The sequence below is a fragment of the Strix aluco genome, chromosome Z (genome assembly GCF_031877795.1).
Source record: "Strix aluco isolate bStrAlu1 chromosome Z, bStrAlu1.hap1, whole genome shotgun sequence".
NCBI lineage: Eukaryota > Metazoa > Chordata > Aves > Strigiformes > Strigidae > Strix > Strix aluco.
Window position 1 is genome coordinate 17245361 of NC_133971.1, and position 23262 is coordinate 17268622.

Genomic DNA, 23262 nt, shown 5'->3' on the forward strand with positions numbered 1-23262 from the left:
TGTCTCCTCTTGTCTGAAGCAGGGGGTCTGTGTGTTTGAAGCTCATGAATTCTGTGTATGAGCTTGTCTTCCTGTAACTGGTCTGGTGTTTTTTCTTTTTCAGGTCTGTGCGAAACAATCTATCTGCTTTAGTTCTCCTATTTGTGTAAAATACAATCAGACATTTATCTACAAGGGAAAGAAGTTTTTACTGGCTAAAAAATTTGTGGCATTGTAAGGCTTCACTTTTTCATGTAGAGATGTAGGAGTTACATGAATGTATATGGGTATTTAAAATGTGTGCTATCAAAATTGAGAGACGCCACTTGGTTTTATTGTATTTCTAGGTTTCAGTGGATAAAGTTTTAAAGACGCTGAAAGGGAATGCAAATAAGGCTACAAGCATACTCCTTAATGCTATACCTCAGATAGGTTCCATGGACTGGACTGACACTCTGCACACCCTGAAAGTAAGTATACATATGAGTCTGATAAGTACTGGGGACAGTGTATGCATATATACACATAATACAGGTATGTGTTCTGAGATGTTTCTGCTTAAATCATGACTTAGAATAGATGCTTCAACAAACCAAATCCATTCAAGATGGGCAAAGAAATTCATTAAGACTCTCACAAGCTTTATTGCAAAGATCTGGCTTCAGTTTTACAAGAAGTGTTACAGAAGGTAAAAAAATTAAGGACATCTGTAATATGGTTGATGAAGTGTCATCCTTTGTAGCAAAGCTAAGATACAAATCTATGTGAGTATCCAAATGAAAAACCTATACCTCTACTCAGCTTTAGCGTAGATCTTAGAACAATTGAAAGCCAAGCAGAGAAGACTGAACCAAACAAAAAACATTGTGTTCTCTTTAATATGTAGAAGGAGAGGAGTCTGTTACAAGATATGGGTAATAACCACTTTGAAATTAGTGGAACTGTGTTCTCCCACAGATTTCAGATCCATAGTGCATGGGAAAAAAAAAAAAAAGGAAAATGAAAACATTTCAAAATATATTGGTGAGGGAATTTTTAGGCAGAATTTTTCTTAGACAAGAGTTTACTTACATGTTTTAACATCACCTCTATTTCACAGGCATGTTTGAGATTCATTTGTGGCTGTAGTATAGAGGGAAAGAAAAATGCTAAAATAGTTTGGATGTCTATCCAATTAATCAACAAGCTTTTTGTGACAAACAGCCACTTCCAAGAGTACAAGAGCATGAAGCACAAGAGCAACTGAGGGGATTACATTGAGATGGTGTGGGAGACAGGAAAAGAGAATTGGAATGTGAAAGACAGAGAGCAGATGTAAGTGGGCCACAAGGATCTATGTTAGTGGAAGCAGCAGCAGTCTGAAAAGGAGGAAACTTATGAGAGAGTCCAGTCTCTAATAACTCTCTCCTCAATCAGGTTCTTTCTTTCTCTTTTCTGAAGATCACTGTGTTGACTGAAATTTGAATGGGTAAGAAATACAAACACAGACCTAAGTCATGTCTTCATATGCCTCAAAGTATGTCCCTGAAATTCAGCCATCAACAGAACCATATGTGCTGTAAAAATCTTCTGTGTCTTCTGATTGGGATCACATTTTCCATTTTGTTTCCAATATGGTACTCTTGTCAGTGACTCTTATTTCTAGCTTAGTCAGTGTCCTAAAAGAAAGACATATTAAGCAAAATTCACCCCAGACACTTTTAAGCATACATGACCAGGTGAGGTTCATGGACGTCCAAACCAAATCCTTGAAATGAGTCTTTTGCTGATTCTTCACTAGAAAACCTACTTTTTATTAGGAGACTTTAGATTATGTTTATGACTCTTCCTCGCCCAGTTATCTGAAATAGCTATTTAAATGTCCTGTCTATACATTTGTGAGAGGTAACTGACTTTTCCTTTTCCCCTTTGCAGTCTTAGGAAGTTGTGTCATGGATGGATAAGGGAAACAACAGAATCAGTATTTCTTCTCCCCTCTAATCCACAGAAGACATTTTCAGAGAACTGGGCCGCATTTTTTGTTTAATACACATACTCAGCATGCTAAAAAACTCACAGAGTTTGAACAAATAGCATAAAAAATGTGCTAGATATTCCTCAGCTGCTTTGGTCATGCTGGCATGCAAGGAAATCTCCCAAGTATATAATGCTGCTTCTGTACTGAGGGATCTGCCTCCAATTCTGGCAGGTGTACTTCAGTAAGCAGTGCCCTGCTGCTTTCCCTTGCATGAATGTCTTGATTCTTCATCTGCACTGAAAGAGCAGGTGACTGGAAGGAGCTGGTACTGAGTTTGCAAGGTTCCTCTTTAATGAATGCTAACCATTCTTCCAGTTCATTGTTAGCTGTTTAAAACACCGATTCAAGTGCTTCTTCCACCTCAGTCCCTGAACTACTATTTGCTGAAAGAAGAAAATATGATGCACCAGAGGAAGGGTCACTCCATTCTAATGTAGCTGCTTACACTCTTTCTCTTAAACATCTGCTACTGCCTGGTATTGGTGATGAATATTGAGATAGTTCCACTTGGGCTTGGCAACTCTTACATGTTTATGCTCTTTGCTGATAGTGGCTTGGTTTGAGGGATACTGAGAAAGTTGGTCTGAAGATGTTAGAAGAACTGGAAACAGGAATTGACAGGTGGGGATTGAGATTCTATGTCAGGAGAGTAGGATTCACAATTGTTTCTGGTTTAACGCAACGAAGTACTCTGGAAAGTGACAGAAAAGTCTGAGGGTTTGGAAGCTTTCTCTGATTTTACTTAGGAAGGGCAGGAAAGGCTAAAAATCTTTCTGTTTGAGGTGTTAAATGGTGGTAAAGTAGGTAAAAGATTGGTCCTAGACTTCTGTGTTAATGAATAAGGAGAGGCAATTTTGCAATACGGTAAAGAGAGAGATGTATGCATGTGCCTCTGTATGAGTGTGTAGTTGAATCATAAAGAGATTTAAAAATCTAATCTCTTTGTAGATGTGAAATGTTATTCTGTATATTTTACTCTGGGAATTTCACAGGTCAGATGATGGGTTTTTTGAACTGATCTTTTATGGAGGCACCTTTTCCTAGAGCCTGAAGGCAGTGCCTCTTGCATGCCCTGTGGTAACGTGGTAAGGAATGCAGACAAGGAGGAAGCTGAGCAAGACTGCAACTGGTACTTTGCTATCAGTGACGATGTAAAGCCATGCCAGCCTATGTCCAGGCTGCAGCTGGGCATCTAAAATGGGTGTTTGCCAGTGTCTGTTTCTAGTGTTTGGAGGGAACCATGTGAAACCATAAAGCTGTACATGGACACAGTTTTTCATTTCTGAGCTCTGTAATCTGGCTGCTGTGACTGGAGGAACTTCAGTAGGCAGGAGAAAATAGGCTGCCAGTCTCTTTGCTCAGCTGTATTTATCTGTCTCCTCCCATGACAGTATGCATCACACACATCTGGTGGTGTCACCTCTGAATCTCACAGTAGTCTTTAGGAAATCCTGGAGTGTTGAAGCAAAAATGTCCAAGGGCTGGTTTTCTCCTAGAGGATAGGCTGCCTGCTGTCCATTCCTTTTCATGTGTCTTCATCTGTGATATGCCAGTGAGTTTAAGTGTAGTTTGAAAGTTACTATTTTTTAACTGCCTAAGATGTCTTCAGGCCAGTATTTCCTGGCTCTGTTGCTGTAAAAAGAGGTCATTCTCCAGGCTCAGGTTACATGAGCTTGAAAAAATAGTTTGGAAAAAATTTTCCTGCAAGCACAGCATCTTCCTACAGCCTGTCATTTTGAGACGTGGCCAGGGTACAAAGCCCTTACTCTTTCAGAACAGGGTATGACCACATTGTATTTATGTTATTGATCAGGATACACAGATGATGCTATTGATCACAGTGCTCCAAGTGATTTCTGGCTGGTGTCAGGGAAATTTCTGGTTAGGATGGGTCAACCATGGGTGATATACAGCTGGATCTGCTGTTCACTGAGAAGAGTTGTTTAGTGAGGTGATAATCACTGGCAGTTGTTGCTGTAATGCTTGTGATTCAACATCCTGTGGGGAGCAAGGAGAACAAGTAGCTGACTACAGGTGCTGGAGTTAAGGTGAGCATACTTGGATTTAACCAGTGAATTAGTAGGTATCATCTCATGGGAGGCAGCTCTGAAGGGGCAAGAAGCTCCAGAAAGCTGTCAGGTCTTTAAGGGCAGCATTCTCCAAGCAGAGGAGTGATCCACAGAAAGACCAATCAGGAGACTGACTTGACTAAACAGGAAACAGAACTCCAGTGTGAAAATGCAGTATTTGAGGGTTGGAAGCAGGGACAAGCTACAAAGAAGGAATCCAGAAGCAAGGGCAGGCATGTAGGGATGGTTTCAGGAAAACCAAAGGTTGCCTGTAGTCGACACTTGGAAGGGGTGTCAAAGGCAACAAGAACTTAAGCCACTGCATTGATATCAAAAGCTGTTCAAGTAAAATGTGGACTCATTGCTGAATGAAGTAAATTAATTAGTGGCAGCAAACAATTTCAAAAGGAAACCAATATAGTAGATTCTTTCTTATCTTTCTTAGGAAAAGTGTTGGTGAGAGAGGAAAAACTGTCTTGCTGAAAAGAATTTTAACTTGTAACAACTGGGAATTGAGCACTGTACCTTTATTACAGTTAAGTTTAATCCCATGAGGATCAGAGAAAAGTCTGTACTGGGATGGTAAAAGGAATGTCATGTTAGAACTGATTTTTCTTACAGCATGGATATGAGAAAATCAGCTTGTGATAAGGCATCAGAGTTTCTGTGAATGCTCCTCAGGTAAACTTCTTGACTCTGTGAGGAGTCCTGCCCTTTTTGAACTTCTGCACTAGCCTATGTGAAATAATATTTGTCAGACCTGATACAAGGAATAATGTTGTACTTTGATAAGAGAGCTGTGGTAAGTGAATACTGTGAGATAGTTTGGATTGGAAAGGTATCTGTAGATGTGTTTCAGCACACTTCATCACTGATGTACTTGGACTTTAATATGTTTGGTAGCTAACAAGTTGAAGGGCATAAAGGTTAACATTTTTTAGTCATTTTTTCTAGTCTATCACAAAGTGCAACTGACATTTGTAAGTTATGTGTGTTGAGCTCTGATCTTGTAAATATTCTTGAGTAATATTCTTCCTCAAAAAATACCTCAAACCAGTGAACATACTGATGTGACTAGAGTGAATTGGCTCAGGTAAATAAGGTGGAGGGGGAAAATTCATCAAGATTTCACTTCAGCTGTAGTTGCATTGGTCTACATTGGTCCTTGCAGGCTAAGGACCTCTCAAGAAAGCCTAGATTGAAGTGTTTCTCAGGTCCTGCCCTTGAATGTGGCTGATGTCAAAGTTGCCTGTCCCCGCATGACATGAGTATTTCATTCACTCCCAATCAAGGCACCTTTAGAGAAAAGTTTCTGTTCTTGATAGCTGTACTTCAAAATTGATGAAGAAACACATAGAAATCACTTTAAGTGCATTAAGTGCATTTTCAGAGCATTTGGATTATATTTGTAAAAGAGCTTTCTCTGAATGTGATGCATGTAAGTCAGTATGCTGGCCTTAAAAATGAAAAGCAAGCTGCACAATTTTTTGTTTGTAGCCTGCGAGCCTGAAGTCCTTAACTTAGTGTTTCTGCAATATGATTGTTGTTCTCAATACCAATAAGCCTGTTGCAGAGGTTTAGAAAGTCGTAACGACAAGTACTAGGGTATGCCCTCCCTGTAATTCTTCTGTGGTGTTGGAGGAAGTTGTAAATACTATGCACATGGAAAGAGTTGCAGATGTTTGTAATCCAAATGGAAGGTGTGTAGTCTGCCTTTATATTGAGAAGTAATTCTGCTCTGCATCGGCAGAGGAAGCATTCATCTACTTTGACTTTGTATTTCAGACAACAGTGCAGTGTTCGGTCATCCTGCCAAAACAGTAACAACCTTGATGAATCTTGAAGTTTGGGTGCTCACAAGGAAAAGTGGATCACTTTCGAACTTCCAGAGGTTACAATATCTTAAAAAATTGTTACAAGCATAAAATAATGGAGTAAATGTTGACCCATGATAATGTATAAGACAGCTTTTATAATCTTTATCATGCTTGATAATGTATAAGATGGCAAAAGTTAGACTTTGAACATGTTTTAAACTAGGAATAGCTTTACTGTCAAGCTGGATCATACAGTGGCTGAAGAAAGAAGTCAGTAGCAAGCTGTCATCCACTATTCAGTGATACCTTTAGATGATGGAAGAAAGGAAAGGCTAGGTAATACTGTGTTGCAGTTTCATAAAATAAGATCTAAGCAAGCAGATTCACAGATAGCCTATTTGCTTTCCTATTTCTGCCTTGCATCTGTTCCTTCAACAAGGCAAATGGTTACAGTCCACTTCAGAAACATACCAGAAAAACTGAACAGACAATTTCAAAATAAAATACTATTTTTATACATTATCCATATTTTTTATTTCAGTTATTTTTTTTAAAAAAAGCATTGTTTTTTGTTTGTGTGCTAGAAGACATGGTTTAATAATTGTGGTGGTTCTTTCACAGTAGCAGTTGTGTAATGAAGGACTGTTCTTATTAAAAAAAATTAGGTAATGCCTAAGTCAAATTTGTGCCTGAAGATGTACTTATGTGACTTACAGAACGGTACAGAAAAGTACTTTGCTGCCAATGTCCTGAACACTGTGCTGGCCTTTTGCTGCTTCATTGATCTGAACAACTCTGGTTTTAGTTTCTGGTTTAAGTGATAAATGTGCTCAAGTGCTTTGCAATGTATGCATTTCAGTTTTTAATACAATTTGACTTGAAGAAAATAATCTGCTGCTTGCTGTCTAGTAAATAAAACAAATGAAACCTATGCTTCTCCAAACTGTGTGGAAATTGATTTTTTTTATTTACCTCTAGTCATTAGTGAGTGAATTTTGTTTATCTGACAAGGACTTTTGCCATTCATGGAACAGGTTGGTGGTGGTAACTTGTAAACACTGCTTCTATAAAGACCACTTTTCTAAAATACTGTGCTGCTTAGAACTTAAGGTTCTAAGTCCCTCAAACAACAGGGATTGCTGAGACAGAAGTGGATCAGAATGCAATCCAAGCCAAGCAAGGGAAAGATCAGAAACATGAAAGGTACGGCTTCTCACAGTAATGTTAAAAAAAAAAAGAAAAAATTTTAAAGGAAAATTTTTTTTATAAGCAGGTACATAAGCATTTTAGCTTGCTAGCCTTGTTCTGTTAGACACAGTCTCCTGCTATGAAAGCCTTTAGATCTGGACATATTCTCCCTAGCAAAACCAGTACAGGTGCATTTCAGATACTGGGGAAAATAGCTTAACCAACTTCCCATATTTCCTAGTGTTTTTTTAAAGAACTTAGGTTGCAGGAGCCAGAGCTTGATGCTTGACAGGAAGAAGGCTACAGATCTAACATACCTTTTACTACCTTTAATATCTAGCCAAATCAGATGGCTGGCATTAAAAATTGTTTTCATTGTTGTTATCTTTGCCCCCTAGACAGTTTTAGTGAAATGGATTGGAGCCATAAAGTTCATATTTGTATGTTCTAAGAGAAAGTTGTTTCTGGGTTTCCATTTTCACTCGCCATTGGGTTGTTTTTTTAACATTCCATAGTGACATCTAAAGATAATTATGTTAATTTTCTTGTTTTATATACTTAGTACTTGCAATATCACAGGACATAGTTAGTGAGTTTTGTTACACATTTCTATTACAAATTCTTCATATGCAAGGTTAGATGATAACACTAGGTAAGGATAAGGAATTGACTGGATGACTGCATCCAAAGAGTTATAGTCAATAGCTCAATGTCCAAGTGGAAACCTGTAATAGGTGGTGTCCTGCAAGGGTCTGTACTGGGACCAATACTATGTAATATCTTCATCAATGATATAAAATAGTGGGATTGAGTTTGTGGATGACACCAAGTTGAGTGATGTAGCTGGTACACTGGAGGGAAGGGATGCCATCCAGAGCGACCTTGACAGGCTTGAGGAATGGGCACATGTGAACATCATGAAGTTCAACAAGGCCAAGTGCAAGGTCCTGCACCCAGGTCAGGGCAATCCCCAGTATCAATGCAGGTTGGAGGATGAAGGGATTGAGAGCAACCCTGTGGAGGAGGACTTGGGGATACTAGTGTATGAAAAATTGGACATGAGCCATCAACTGTATCCTGAACTGCATCAAGAGGAGTGTGGCCAGCAGGTCGAGGGAGGGGATTCTCCTGCTCTGCTTTACTCTGGTGAGACCCCACCTGAAGCACTGTGTTCAGCTCTGGGGTGCCCAGCATAAGAAAGACATGGACCTGCTGGAGTGAGTCCAGAGGAGGCCACAAAAATGATCAGAGGGATGGAACACCTCTCCTATGAGAACAGGCTGAGAGAGTTGGGGTTGTTCAGCCTGGAGAAGAGAAGGCTCTGGGGAGACCTTATAGTGGCCTTCTAGAACTTAAAGGGGACTTATAAAAAAGATGGAGGGAGACTTTTCACCAGGGCCTATTGTAATAGAACAAGGGGCAGTGGTTTTAAATTGAAAGAGGATAGATTTAGATTGGATATGAGAATGTTTTTTAACGTGAGGGTGGTGAGACACTGGAACAGGTTGCCCAGAGGTGGTGTGGATGCCCCCTCCCTCAAAGTGTTCAACGTCAAGTTGGGCAGGGTCAACTTGGTCTAGTGGAAGGTGTCCCTGCCAATGGTGGTGGGATTGGGCTAGATGAGTTTCAAAGGTCCCTTCCAACCCAAACCATTCTATGATGCCTATGTTGACAGAGCAAATAACATCAGGTAGTGTGTTTTTGCAAAGTTTAGCATACATTTTATACTCTTTGAAATGTGTTGGGAGGTATTTATCCAGTAGACTACATGACAAAAGATGGTAACTGTCAAGAAAAGCATAGATAATGTTTAATTATATAAAGATAGGCCAAATAACTGGTTTTAGTTGTCTTTCTAAACAGTCCTAAGAAATGTATTGAATTTATTGTAGGAAGTACTGCAGCTATGACAGAGAACAAGAAGGTACAAAGTTAATGTACTGCATTACTAAAACCAGGTAAAGGTTCTAGCAGGGAACAGTGGCCATTCTTAGACTCAGAATGTCCCTGGTTTTACAAGAGTGAGACAATGTCATGCAGAGGACTTCATTGATGGAAATTACCTCTGTTCTGTTTGACTGTCTCTTCATGACAATTTGATTTTTTTACAACCATTATTCAGACTGTTTGCTGTGATGGATTTGGAGTCCCTTCTTCTGGTGCATAGTATTGACACTGCTCCTGTATCATAACATCAGAATCAGTGTTAACAAATACTAGCTTGAGGTTCTTGGAAAATCCCACCTTGGCCTGGTAAACAGACTGCTGAGTGAACTCAGACTCCAAATGAATGCCTCTCAAGGTTAACTGATGTCATTCCTCCTCTTACAGAAACTTCGTGAGTTCTGTGTGCTAAACATAACCTGTTACACAGTTACCACTAGTTTTACACTGATACCTCTTACACCAAATACTGTCTCTTACAAAAATGAACAAAGCTTTCAGACGGACCTTTCAGGACCTGACTGGTTTCTGCCTGTGTGTTTCCCGAACTGTTACATTTTAAAGCCTCGTGTAAACAGTGTCTAGTTCAACACAGGTACCTAAATAGTTAGCACTGAAGCAAATGAAGTAGCGTCTCAGTGAGTAAATTGCAGGTCTTGTGCAAGATGGATTAAAACCGTGGAAAGCCTAGTAAAATATTAGCTAATGAAATTTAACCTTACATTTTCAATCCTGTTTCTCATTCTCCAGTGAAACTGTCCTAAACTAACTCATTGATTTGTATGGCCTAAATGCTTTCAAGGCTTTTGGGGGAAAGCGATCACCCCTAGAGCTAGGAGGAGCTGCTGAAGAACAGGTCAATTTCTCATGCTTCTGTGCGGCATTTGCCTTGGGGGAATAGAAAAATGCAGCTGGAAGACAGTGGGTATATTAGAAATAAATGCTGAAAGCCTAATTTTCTTCCGCACATATACAGAGGGTGGACTGAATGGGAGTGAGTGTAAATAGCACAGGTGCACAAAGCAGGAGGCATGCCAGTATTAGCCAAGAACTGAGAAATACAGAATCACTGACCAACTGATTCCTTGTAAAATATTCCACTGGGCTCCAAAGGAAATGCCAGAGCTTGGAACTACATGAAATGTCCAGATCCACGCAGACCACAAGCAGAAGTGTCACTGCAGAGTAAGTTCAACGTGCAAATAAAAAATGCAAGAGGAAGACATACACCCACTCACAGGAGCTTTTGTCCAACTGTCCCTCTGGTGGCATTCATTAGGCGTTCTGCTTCATCTTGGCACATGAGTCACAGGCAACAGATCTCCTTCCGCTTTGACTGAAGACACTTCTGGATATGGACTCAGTAACATTCAGACCCAAACAGCCCTTGTCTATATTCCAAGCCAGAACACCACACTTACTTGTATTGTTTGCTCTCTGATTGTGGAGTTGCTATTGTGCCCCACCCTGCTTCCCACTGGTTGTTTGCATGTTGTATTTGGCTTACCCCAACTTCTAAGACTTTTTAAGTCCTTTTCTCTTGGAGGAGGTTTCCATTTATTTTGCTTGGATCATCCTCCAGTGAGTGTGTTAACAGTGTAATGAACTGATGCCAATGCAATGTTGCAAGTTCAAATATGGCACAAACTAGACCATGAGGCAGGCGATTAGATTTCTCCCTTTTCTATTTCCTCTAAATCATTCTGTGCAGCCTAACATTGATTTATCTTGCTAACTTGAGTTTGCTTACTCATATCTCATTTTCACTTCATGCTGTTTCATACTAACAACACTCAAAGCATATCTCAGCATCAGCACAGGTGGCATGTGACATCAGAATTTAGTTTTTATGTTAGTATTCAAAACGGACCTGAGAGCAGTTGGGGTTCCCAGAACTGTAACCAGTAAGAGAGTATTTTGTTTATTGAAATCAGCTGACTATCAGTAAGGGGAGAAATTAATTCAAGAGGTGCTCAGCATTGGGCGGGATCAGCCCTCTAAAACGGAAACTCTGGCTTAACTGTTTTAACGACTGCTTCCTCTCCCCACTGTCATTGCAGTACTGACTGAAGCAGGACAGTGCAAGGGAATTGAAATTAACATTTAATCACTCTTTTGCAAAAGTTTCCAATTGTTTATTTGGACAATTGTCAGGTTCTCCAACAGCTTTGCTATAAATTGGCTCAGGTGATTTGGGATGTAAAGCCATGTGTGGCTAGGCATATTGGAAAAACGTTTTCTGTCTCAACATCAGGGTGACATAGAGGAGGCCCAGCTGCATGAGCGTAGGAAATTAAAAAGATTTGCATCTAGAATTATTCACAGGTATTTGTGGGATTTTTGACTTCCTACAGTGCATCTTGTGTACTGATGGGGCTGCTATTCTCCCATCTCTCCTACCCCTTCCCGCTGCTTATTTTTGTTCTGACTCCGATGCACATCAAACTACTCTTTAGGTTTCATCAGTTCACAGAACCAGAAAAAAACAAGGATATAGTCCCTTCCCCAAAATGGAACAGCTTCCACTGTATTAGCAAGTTAAAGGAGATCATGAAAGGGTGCAGTGTGACATCAGCACAATGGGGCTGCATGCCCAAATGGCAGGACGAAAGGGTTTTTCCTTACAGCACCTGTGAAAAATGAAGTCTGCCAGCTGCCTGGGAACTGCACTCCAAAAGAAAAGCAATTTAGTTTTCAGCAGTCTTGAACTGATTATGGAATTGTCCCTATTTCTATGGGAAAAACCTTAGGCTGAAAAAATCAAACTTTAGATTGTCTGTTTTATGCTAATTCTTATAAATGAACAATAAAATCATTGTTCAATAGCTTAATTCATATCATAGGATCATAGAATGGTTTGGGTTGAAAGGGACCCTAGAGGTCATCTAGTTCCAACCCCCTGCCATGGACAGGGACACCTTCCACTAGATCAAGTTGCTCAAAGCCCCGTCCAACCTGGCCTTGAACACTGCCAGGGAGGGGGCAGCCACAGCTTCTCTGGGCAACCTGTTCCAGTGTCTCACCACCCTCACAGTAAAAAATGTCTTCCTTATATCTAATCTAAATCTACTCTCTTTCAGTTTAAAACTGTTACCCCTCCCTCCGCATCTTTCCTGTAGGCTTCCTTTAATTACTGGAAGGTCGCTATAAGGTTTCCCCAGATTCCTAACATACAACTGGCCATCTGGATCTCTTGATCTTTGTTAAACTGTATGGGAGAAAATAACACTAGTTTGGTGTTTTTACTGAAAGAGAGTAAAAAGATTCTGTGTGGGTAAGAAAACCCACACTTAACTCTGTGCCTGTATTTTCTATTGCCTTTCAATTTTATTCTCATTAAACCAAGCAGTAAGGAATAACATTATTGCTCTTGTGATGACCACTGAATACATAATCTACCTCCAGAAACCTTAGACAGGTATGAATGACACTATGAATCTTCTGACTCAGTCTTCTACTCAGGGCATAAATGCCTTATGGTCTTAGAAGTAATACCAGAAAACAGAATGTTTCTGGTATTGAATTCCATATGTATTGAATTCGACATGAATTCATATGGAATAAATCTGAGTCGAATCTGCAAGTTTCTCCATTTTTTAATTAACATCAGCTATATTTTCTATGGCTATATAGACTGCATTTTCTAGAAATTGTTATTGACTGACATGAAATGCAAAAGTGACTTCTGCATGTAATTTTTGTGAATCAGCTTGCTGGACTAGTCCGTTTGCAGGATGTTCTTTTTGGATGCATACATCTCTCAGTATTTTCAAATGTCTTGCCTTAGGGCAGGCATTCCTCATGAAATCAGGTTTCTTATGCACATTATTTGGCATGAAATTACTTAGCTTGACATTTGGTGAAACAGTTTACCTTGCTACCAGTGAACAGAACTGCATGAACATTTACTGAAAACAACCACAAAAGGAGCATATATGCAAATGAAGTACATTCACAAATTGTAATAACTTGTGTGCTTCTATACAGCTGTAGAAAAGAAATGCATGATGCAAACCTGTAGAACATTTTAATGTCCATCATGCTGAATGGCACTGTTTAAGAAAACAGCAGGAATTAACAAAACCAGTCATTTCTATGTACACCTTGAAAAGAGAAAATAATAATGAAATTTGGCCACAATGTTCAATTCCCAGATTTAGCAACATATGAAACTGAGAATAATGCCTGTAAGTAAGTGAAATGTATCTCAGAGAACACATTAGGTCTGTCAGCTGTTTGGTTTCCTACAGTATGGTTCCTCTAGCACAAGGAGGAGGATATTTGATCTCATGGAAATCTTTTACTTTGAACTTAGAATCTGTGGTTTATTAATTAATGCTTGTAGAAAGCAGCTTTTGTATGGGCCTTTATACACTGTGTAAGAAAGTTCTGAAATAACATTTTATTTGTTTTCATACCATGGTCAAACATTTAAAATCATTCTTTTGCATCTGCCTGAAGATAAGCCAGCAAGATAAGCCAGTAGGATGAAGGTCATGGTATGAGTTGCTTTCACGTCAAAGTGCATATGAAGAGGACAGTGAAATCAACTCTGTCCTTGGACCTGATCCATATTTGATACAAATTCTTGACTTTGTGGTGTTATTAGTACCTTGGCTTGACTCTTAATTCCTCCTCTGACCCTTAGGCTGGTTGGAGCCTAAGGTGAAAACAGATGTGAAAAAAACCCATAAAGTGTTCAAATGCTTGATGTCAGGAGGCAAGGAATGCCCTCTCTCCTATGATTTCCCCCAGAGTCCACTGTGTAATCGTAAGGGCCACTGCTCATCAGCAGTGTGCATTGGAGGTCTGCAGGGATGAGCTTTGTTTTAGAAGCCAAACAAAACCATTGATCTGGGTTGACATGTGATGAGGTAAAGGTAAATGTCTGGTGTGCATCCTTTCAGGCTCAGGCAGACTCTGCTGTGTTTGTCCCTCCTTTCACCACGCACCTCTTCCCTGAGGTGGACCTGCCTCTTCTCCCCCTGTTCTGGACACCCTGTGCCTCTGCCCCATCCTCTCAGCTCTCAGCATGCCTGGTTTTTAACCTTTTTACCAAGTCTGTGCTGTCAACCACCAGCACCAGTAGAGAAAAAGATGCTCATCTCAGGACTTTACCCATCTGGGAGATCAAACTCTCATGTTCTAAATTACCACTCTCAGCTCCTCAAGTAGCAATGTCTTTGTTCAGAATTCACATGTAGGAGGCTGCTTCCTGAGAACAGTGACTACATCAATGGCAGCATGAGCTACCTAGTGCAGTGGTAGGAAGTAGGGTATTTCTAATACCATGACCTCTGCTGACAGTGAGCTGAACTCTAAATGTCTTGTCCCCTTGGTCCATTGTGGAAACCTTCTCCCTCGTTGTACAGCCCCTGGCTGAAGAGGTAGGTGCAAACAGGTCTTCTCACCACAAACCCTCAGTCCTGAGCTTACACTCACTGCCAAGAGCAATGCTGGGTCTAGTGGCAAACATCTGTGTACCTTTCTGTGAGGCAACCTGAAGCATCTAGTTGCAAGGTTCTTGGTTTTCAACTCCTAAGGATCACCTCTCATTTCACTTCCACTTCTTGGGCTTTCTCCAGCACAGAAACACTTTCTCAGCAATATGGTAACAGAGAGAAATGTGGATAAATTTGTCCACTAGTCTTTTTTCCACAGAGAAAAAAAGTGTTCTGTCTTAACTTCTGTTCATACAGTATCTTAAAGTATTCCTACTTCTTTTTCATATAAGTTTGAGAAAGAAAGAAAGAAAGAAAGAAAGAAAGAAAGAAAGAAAGAAAGAAAGAAAGAAAGAAAGAAAGAAAGAAAGAAAGAAAGAAAGAAAGAAAGAAAGAAAAAGAAAGAAAGAAAGAAAGAAAGAAAGAAAGAAAGAAAGAAAGAGAAAGAGAGAGAGAGAGAGAGAGAAAGAGAGAAAGAGAGAAAGAAAGAAAGAAAGAAAGAGAGAGAGAGAAAGAGAGAAAGAGAGAGAGAGAAAGAGAGAAAGAGAGAAAGAGAGAAAGAGAGAAAGAAAGAGAAAGAAAGAAAGAAAGAAAGAGAAAGAAAGAAAGAAAGAAAGAAAGAAAGAAAGAAAGAAAGAAAGAAAGAAAGAAAGAAAGAAAGAAAGAAAGAAAAGAGGAAAAAATAAAGAAATTGTGGATTACTTCAGTGAGTGTTACATTAAGATTGATTGAGACCTGATTAAAAAAATAAAAAAATAAATCTAGAACCACTACGTATATCATCCCTCATCTCTACTGCTGGGAGTGATTGCCCCACCAGAGCTCTTGTAAGATATGAATGTCTTCAGAGGTCCTCTCTCCAGCACCAGGTCCTGTGGCTTAACTGTCTCATCTTCAAATTCCTCACTTTCTTCTATGAGGGCTCTGAGCATTTCCATTTTCCTCCTGAGACTCAGAGTGTTTGAGGCTTATTTTCTATGTAAGTAGGTAGTGAGGTTTATGTATTTTCACACCTTTGGCCCAGACAAGGTCAGGTGATGACTTTCTTTCCTAAAATGCTTTTTGTTTTTCACTTCTGTGAAGCTTTTAAAAGCCGTGAACATGATATGTAAAGCCTATGGACCCTTACGTGCAATAAACTTAGGTGAATTTAAAGGGAATGATGCTGTTATAAAGCTTGGGAGTCATGTTCTCAAAGAGTAAATATCCAGAATGAGTCATAGAAAACACTTTTTTTTTCTAAGTGACATTACACCTGAAGGTATTTTTATTAAATATAAAAGCTTGACAGAGGACACCATGATGGAAAACTATTTAGATGCTGGTGTTCACACACAATTGAAGCATGCTTTGGAATACATGGTGCTGCTGGCCCCCTGTCCAAAAAATGAACATTTACTACAGAAAGGAAAGCCGCCTAAAGCTACTACCTCAACGTGATGAACCTCTCCTTTTAAAGACTTTTTATAGAGACAGAAAAGTTTGGAATATATTTTCACAGAGGTTGGGCTGAACACTTGGAGGGAAAAACTTCTGTAACTTCCCTAGACAGTGCGAATTCTTTCTTTCCTTCCCTATTCACGGTGGCAGCAGAAAAGGAGTCAGTCGCTCATCCCGGTGAACGCCTTGTCCCTTCAGGCACTTGCCGCACTGACACCGCCTCCGACATCACCGTGCCTAACTCCGTCCCAAAACTCTCCATCCTCTTCTCTTCAGACCACTTCCCAAGGAAGTTTTGGGCTTCGGCAGCTCCGAGGCCAATGTCCCTGGGAGAGTCACGCTCTTTCGGCACGGTTTTCCCTGGTGGGGAGAGACTGCGTGGAAACCCCGTGGGCATACCGCTGTGAATGCCGCTCCACCTGCCATGTTTCTGAAGGGGGTCCCCGGGGCTCTGGCCTATTTCCCACGGGGAAGGGGGAGCCGCCGGCGGGCGTGGCGGCGGGCAGAGCGGGCCGGAGTGTAGCGGGGAGCAGAGGAGGCGGGGATGCTCCGCGACCCGCCGCGCCGGCCGGGGACCGTCGGCAGCCTGGACGAGTGGGACCGTGACCTCCCCTCAGGCTGGCTCCTGCCTGCCTGCATGGAAGCCCGAGCGGGGGGCGGGGAAGAAAAAGAAAAACACATTCGTCCCACCCGCCCTGCCCCCACCCCAGACCCATTTGCTGACCCCTCTCCCGCCGGCCGCCAGACGCCCTCTGGGGCGGGGGTCGCTCTCTATTTGGCCCCCAAAGAGCTAGGAACTAACCCTTTTTTTTTTTTTTTTTTTTTTTGAGGAGTGAGTGGGTTTTTTTCCCTCTCTCCTCCTCCCCTTTCTATTTTAAAGAAACGAGCGGCAGAAACCGGTTCCTTTATAAACTAGGGGCGAAACGAGGGGACATTGGAGCGCTTCTTCTGGCCTTGTGGTCTGTGCCCTGAGCAAAGTGAGGGGTCCTAAACACGGGCAACAAAAATACAAATGTATCTGCGGAATAGGAAAAAAATAGCCTTCAGGCATAGTATACACCCGTGGTGCATTATTCTACAGTGTGTGTTTGCCATCGGTTTTTTAGCCCGAAATTTTAAAAAAAATCTTCCGCTTTTAAAGAGATCGTAATGTCATGCGAGGGTGGGAAGTGCAGTTGAGCTTTCCTGTTGTTCTGTAAGCGTTGTTTTAAATAAGGAAATTAACGAGTTTCGTGGATGTTTTTAAATCGAGTGTGTGCGTGCATAAATAATACGCATCTGCGTATAATCCCTGTATATTCGACCTGCGTGAATGTGTTGTGTGTATGTATACATATTTATGCACAGACACAAAAAATGTAAGAGACGAACAAAGTCGAAATAAGTAACACCGCGTGACACTGAATAGCGATGCGTACAGAATCGTTTAATAGTTGAACAGAAGGATTATTTTTTTTAAGCCAACCTCTTTGATATTTTGCTGTTGAATAATAACAGGTATTTCATCACACATAAGTGGTACAAACATTGGATAGACAGTGGAAATCGTGTAGGAAAAAAGTATGTGAAGAGATTCAGATTTACAATCAAGCTTGGTCTGTTTGTTTGTTTCCAAATACTTAGTTTAGAGACCCGGAGCTGTCTTAAAAATAGTGAGCTCGTTGCCCAGATCTTCTGAATCAAGGAGTATCTCCAAATGTTAAAACTACGCAGTAACTAAACGATTGGCAGTTGGTTTCTCACGGGGATAACCTTCCCTGAATACATCCATATAAAATATTTGTAGTAGTTCCCAAATTGTAATCTCGATCAGTGTTAAATATTTTAAGACTTTCTAAATTGAGCGGGGTGATGAGGGGAGAAAATTAGATTAATTAGTAAACGGGATGGCTAAGGTGTTCACTCTTTCGAAGGTCTATATAAAAGAATCTCAAGGCGTCACTAAAATGCAAAGCTCTCCAGGATTGTGCGATAATGAATAAAATCAATACTGTCGTGAATAAGACCAGTATCTGATCGAGATCAAGGCAATAGCTTGCAGGGCAGTGAGGAAGACGCTAAGGGAAAAGGAGCGTTCTCACTTCTCTAAACCGCATCAATTTAACCATAAATGGAGGGGAGGAAACGACGAATTTAATTTAATTTTATTTTAATTTATTTGCCCCTGGAGCACCGGAGAACAGTTTGCTGCTTGTCCTCCGCTCGCCGGGGAGCCCGCGGGGAGGGGGGACCAGGAGCGCTCCCCGCGGCCGTGTTTTGGTTCTTTCCGCTTTTGCTTAGAAAAATGAAGCAGCGTGCGTCTCCTCGCAGAAGCAGAACACGGAGGGCCCGGGGCGTGCGGGAGGAGCTCCGGAGCAGAGGGACAGGGGAAGACCCTCCCCAGCAGCCGTGAGCTGCGTGCCTCGACGGCGGCGGGACCGACCCGGAGCCTGCCGCGGAGAACAAGGGGCGAGGGTCTCGGCTGGGGGGAAGGCGGGGGACGGCTGCCGACGGGGCTTCGGGCGCTGCGGCGGCGGGCGGGGGACGGGGGCGGGGGGGGCGGCGGCCGGAGGTGGGTCAGCGCGCAGCCCCCTCCGCGGCCGGCCCGGAGCCCGGGGCGGCGACGGGGAGGGGCGGCGGGTGGCGCAGGTACCGGGCCACCGGTCCGTGCGGGCCCCCTGCCGCCACGTCGAGGGGGAGGCGGCCGCGGCCGTCGGGCAGGTCGAGGCGCGCCCCGGCGCGGTGCAGCGCCGCCAGAGTCTCCAGGAAGCCGGCGCGGGCCGCGTCGTGCGCCGGGAGGCAGCCGGTGCGCGGGTCGGGGCGGTTGGGGTCGGCTCCGCGCTGCAGCAGCAGCTCGGCCACCCGCGGGCTGCCCAGCATCATCACCTGCGGGGAGAAACAGCGTCAGCGCCCGGCCGCGCCGCGGAGCGCCTACCGCGGAGCACGGCCGCTGTGGAGAGGCGGGCGGCGGCCGGGGGCCGCGTTGGAGCGTCCCTGGGCACAATTTTCCTGTGTCAGACACTTGAGGCTGTGGCCCGCATAGATGCACGCGGCTGTACTCGATGATCCGTACGCGTCCCTTCCAGCCTGAGATAGTCTATGATAAATTAGAATATTCGCTACGATGCGTGTGATTTCCGGACTAGGCGCTATGTATCTGTACATTCTGTTCCACATTTTATACCACTTATATATACCATGGTATGTATATATACGGTGCTTGTGGTGTGTGTATACACACACACACGTATATATGGACACACATATATATGCACATATGTGCGTACATATATATATACACGATATATATGCCATTTATATATACCATTATATGTACCGTTTATTATACCATGCACAGTGTGTGTATAGATCTGTATCTATATGTATTCTGTGACAGCCCTGAGGAGCCTTGCATTAAGCCTCCTGCCACTTGGGATGCGTTTTACAGATTTAGCAACGAACAGCATAGCTCCCAGCACTGCAAGTGCGCCCGGGCAAAGCAGCTGGCTGTAACGGCCCTGGCAGTGGTTGGGCTCTTTTCGGTGCCCAGTGCGGATTTCCCGCCTCCTGAGATCGAGCCGCTTCTCTCTCTCTCTCTCTGCTCTGGCTAAACTTGTGCTTCTTCTCACAGGAGGAAGGAAAGCTGTTGGGAGCCCGTGGGTGATGCACAAAACTTTCCTGCTGAACCATAATGCCACTCTGCAGCTAAATCAAAAGCAGAAATTTCTGGCAAGGTCCGATCATGCACGATTGAACAACAAACAAAAAAACACAAACCCAAAGGAAACCAACAAGCAAACAAACAAAGAAACAAAAAGACACTGGGGTGTTTACTTCCCTCATTCTCCTGGTCATTTTCACTGGCATTTTAACCTCCATAAATTGAGTCTTAACACTGCAGAAAATATCTTAAGACAATAGGTTTTCTCATTATTTTCTATCTCGAGAGAATTTGGTTATGGACTACAAATATTTGGTTTTATTTTAATAGAAGTGTGAAAATGCTTATAAATGTCATAATTTATAAATTCCTGTAGAGATTAAGTTTTTCAGAAAGGTAAAAAGAGTCCATGTCAGAGTGGCAGCCATTTTGCAACATGTTCGTAAGGGGAAACAGAACTTAGTCTCACTTTGAAATGAGGGGAGGAAAGAGAAAATTTACAAGAATTTTGAGAGCCTTTACATCTGGAATTTGAACCTACGACAGAAACAAACCGAATAACTTTCTCAGTGCCTTTCTTAGAAACTTCAGAAAAATATTTCCTTTTCCATTTAAAGTGCAAGGACCAAAATGGCTGTTCAGCTTAGCTGGCGAATTATTCAATATATCGCTTCAAATGACAACTCGAGGAAACCTTTTCATGAAACTCACAACTCCAGTTTAAATCACAGTACATTAATCGTTCAATAAGCATTTAAAAACTTTCAGCTTAAGTATGTCGATTAATATAACACACTTCTAGGTCTCAAAATGTCTGGAAAGCAACTCCACTACACACTGATACATATATCTATCAAAGAATACTACCACTATTGATGAATAGTGAATATTAAAAATACTACTAATAATAGTGACGTCTACTAATATATACCTAGTTTCAAGTTATAATTTCTACTCATTGACAATTTCTACGCTGTCTTCTGTGCCGTTCTTTCACAGCAAAATACTAGGAAGGGACCCCACTTCGATTTCCTGGGGGGAAATTAAGCCCATTAAGGGCTTAAAACAAACAAACAAATCAGAAAAGTTGATCGAAGCGCAGTCAACTCCCTGAACGCACGTGGCAGCGGATTTTGCAGTCCCACTTCTCCTTTTGAGTACCCTCCATCATAATTCGTTTGCTGCCAGCGGTTACCCTCCATCTAGTATTTGCAGGAGGGCAAGGGTTCAGAAAAGCGCCCACCTTATATTCAGGCAGCTGCGCCTGGAGTCTGGTTCCGATAATAACAATAAAAATTAATTCAAAACCCGAAATCCCTCCCTCCTCCCCCTCCAGCGTGGCAGATGACAGCTCCCCCTACCCGTTACCCCCACCCCCGGTGCTCCGTACCTGGAGCGGGGTCCTCCCGAAGGAGTTGGTCCCGTTGGGATCCGCGCCCGCGTCCAGGAGCTTCCGCACCTCCTTCCTCGCCGTCCCCGCGGGCGGCGGCGCTGCACAGCCGGTCGCCGGAGCTGTCGCCCCGGGGGGACCCCTCCATCGCCCACCGACGGCCCGACCCGCACGGCCGCCCCTGGCTTTCCGTCTCCCCTGCCCGGGACCTCGCCCGCTGCGGCGCCGCAGCTCCTCCTCCCCGAGGGCAGCGGCCGCCCCACGCCCCCCCCCCCCCCCCCCTCCCCCCCCCCCCCCCCCCCCTTCCCGGGGCAGACAGCCCCTGGCCCCCGGGCACGGCCCTGTGTACCCCCCCTCCGCACACCCCGGGCGGGGGCTGAGCGCTGCCGCATCCTCCCACCCCCGGCTCCAAGCGGGGAGGGGAGCGCGGTCCTGGCGGCTGCGGTAAAATCCGCGCACCCTCCTTGGGGGGCACGGCGCGGCGGGGGTGGGGGCGGAGGACCGCGGGGTGACGGCAGCTTGCTCCGCAAGCCGAGGGCCGTGGTCAGCTCGGCACCTCCGCGATTTCACCCCGCCTCGAGAGCGCGGGGCGGCTCCCGCGGGGGCTGCGTCCCTCCGGGGGCGCCGTCGGTGCGGGAGAAGGAAGGGGATGGGGGCTGCTGCCCCGCACCGCCCCCACACACATACTGGGGCGGGGGGGCGGGGGGGGAGGGCAGGAGAGTGGGGCGCAGCCCCACCGGCCAACGGCTTCTCCGGGCTGGGCGCAGCTGCCCCGGCCCGGGCAGGTGGGACGCCCCCCGCCGTTATCTTGCGTGGGGCGGGAGCGAGGGAGAAGGGACCAGAGCCTTCCCGGGGCAGAGGGGGACTGTTGTGCGAGGGATGGATTTGGCCTCCGCCTGCGGGCAGGGGGTTTGCGCTGTCCCGAGCCCCTCCGAGCGGTGGGTCTGGGGTCCGTCCCTCCGTCCCGCCGCCGGCCGGGAGCAGACGGCCCGGATGAGGAAGAGAGCCATGCCCGCAGGAAGTCTGCGATCCACCTAATGGCACCCGGCAGAAGGCACTCGCTTCACCCCGACCCCGCGGGAGCCCAAGGCGGGCAGGAAAACCGCGGCGAGACCCAGCCGGGGTAAGGTAGGGCTCTAACCCGGCAGCCAGAGGCTCGGCAGGACCTCGCCTTGCCGCTGCGAAGGCCTCCAAAAAATAAGCCCCTGACTCGTCCCCTTGCTTTCCGCCCTCCCACTCATCGCTCCTGGACAAAGTGGCTCCCCGCTGCGGGCCCCGGAGACGCCCGTGGCCACCACCCCCGCCCCCAAGCGACCCCCCCCGTCGAGGGGAGCCGGGGATCGGCCCCGGCGCCCGCGGGGCTGCGCAGCACCCACTACTCGCGGCTTGAACGGTTTGTTCTGCCACCTCCAAGCTACGGGCAGACCTGGGTAAGAGGCAAGGCGAAGGTGGGGGTTTAAGGCTCCTGCGTTCCCGCAGGGCAGTGAGGAGAGCGGGGCGTTTCGGAGCCATCGCCGAGGTTAAGTGAAGAGAGCAAATACAGAAAACAGATTAAGGAGGTTTTTTAGGGTTTACTGTGCGCCCACACCCCCCTTCGCCAGTTCCCTAATCTCCTCTTTTACTTGCAGAAAACCGGTGCGACTGCCACAGAAGCAGTATCCGCGGTGCAGATGCACCTTTGTTTGTTCCCTTCGGCCTTATCCTCCCCCCCCCCCCCGGCTCGGGCACACGAACAGCCCTGCGGGGCGAAAGGGGAAAAACGGTGATTTTACGGCTACATGTACCGACGGCCGAAAGGCAGAGGCATCCTTGGATGAGAGGAGATAAACACAAATTTATCCCTGCATAGACAAGTCAGAGTTTCACTGAAATTTGTTCATTGAAAAAGTAGCGTTGCAAAAGCAGGATGCGACATTTCAAGGGGGCTCGGGCGGGGTGAGACACCCACTCGGCAGAGACCTGCGGTGGGCTCTCACGCACCGTGGTTTTGCTGCAGCGCATGGTGCAGAGAAGACCCCAAGGCTGGCAGGCAATTAAAAAAAAAAAAAAATCAACAAATAAAGTTTTAAAGTGGTTTGTTGTGTTTTTTGTTTTTTTTTTTTTTTTTTTTTTTTTAAGTTCGTAAGGTCTGAGAAATTAAGAGGAAAGAATCCCCCACCCAACAGGCAAAGTGACCTCCAGTCCTTCGTGCACTCTCTGCCACTAATGACAGCCATGTAGAAATAAATCCAAGGGAGAAAAACCTCCTTGGTTATGTGTGTCAGATGTCTTAAAATTTCAAATCGATATTGAGGAGCGGCAGGGTTGTATATTATCGTTGGCTAATCTTGCTTTCTA

The 23262-nt window shown here is 44.4% G+C and overlaps 2 protein-coding genes across 5 annotated transcripts in view; one reads left to right on the forward strand and one right to left on the reverse strand.

Annotated features, from left to right (window-relative positions):
• The window catches only part of MTAP (methylthioadenosine phosphorylase), a 33136-nt gene extending 26323 nt beyond the window's left edge, over nucleotides 1-6813 (forward strand). For all 4 annotated transcript variants that reach the window (XM_074812637.1, XM_074812639.1, XM_074812636.1 and 1 more), the window contains 2 exons: nucleotides 327-449; nucleotides 5851-6813. In XM_074812637.1, the coding sequence (XP_074668738.1) occupies nucleotides 327-449; nucleotides 5851-5889 (162 nt within the window). In that variant the 3' untranslated portion in view covers nucleotides 5890-6813. The remainder of the gene's footprint in view (nucleotides 1-326; nucleotides 450-5850) is intronic.
• Nucleotides 6814-17300: 10487 nt separating this feature from the next.
• LOC141918764 (cyclin-dependent kinase 4 inhibitor B-like) lies at nucleotides 17301-21073 on the reverse strand. Its single transcript, XM_074813631.1, is given in 3 exon segments — nucleotides 17301-18760; nucleotides 20926-20997; nucleotides 20999-21073. Coding segments are annotated over 3 exon segments (456 nt in total). The 3' UTR covers nucleotides 17301-18451.
• Between the last annotated feature and the right edge of the window lie 2189 nt (nucleotides 21074-23262).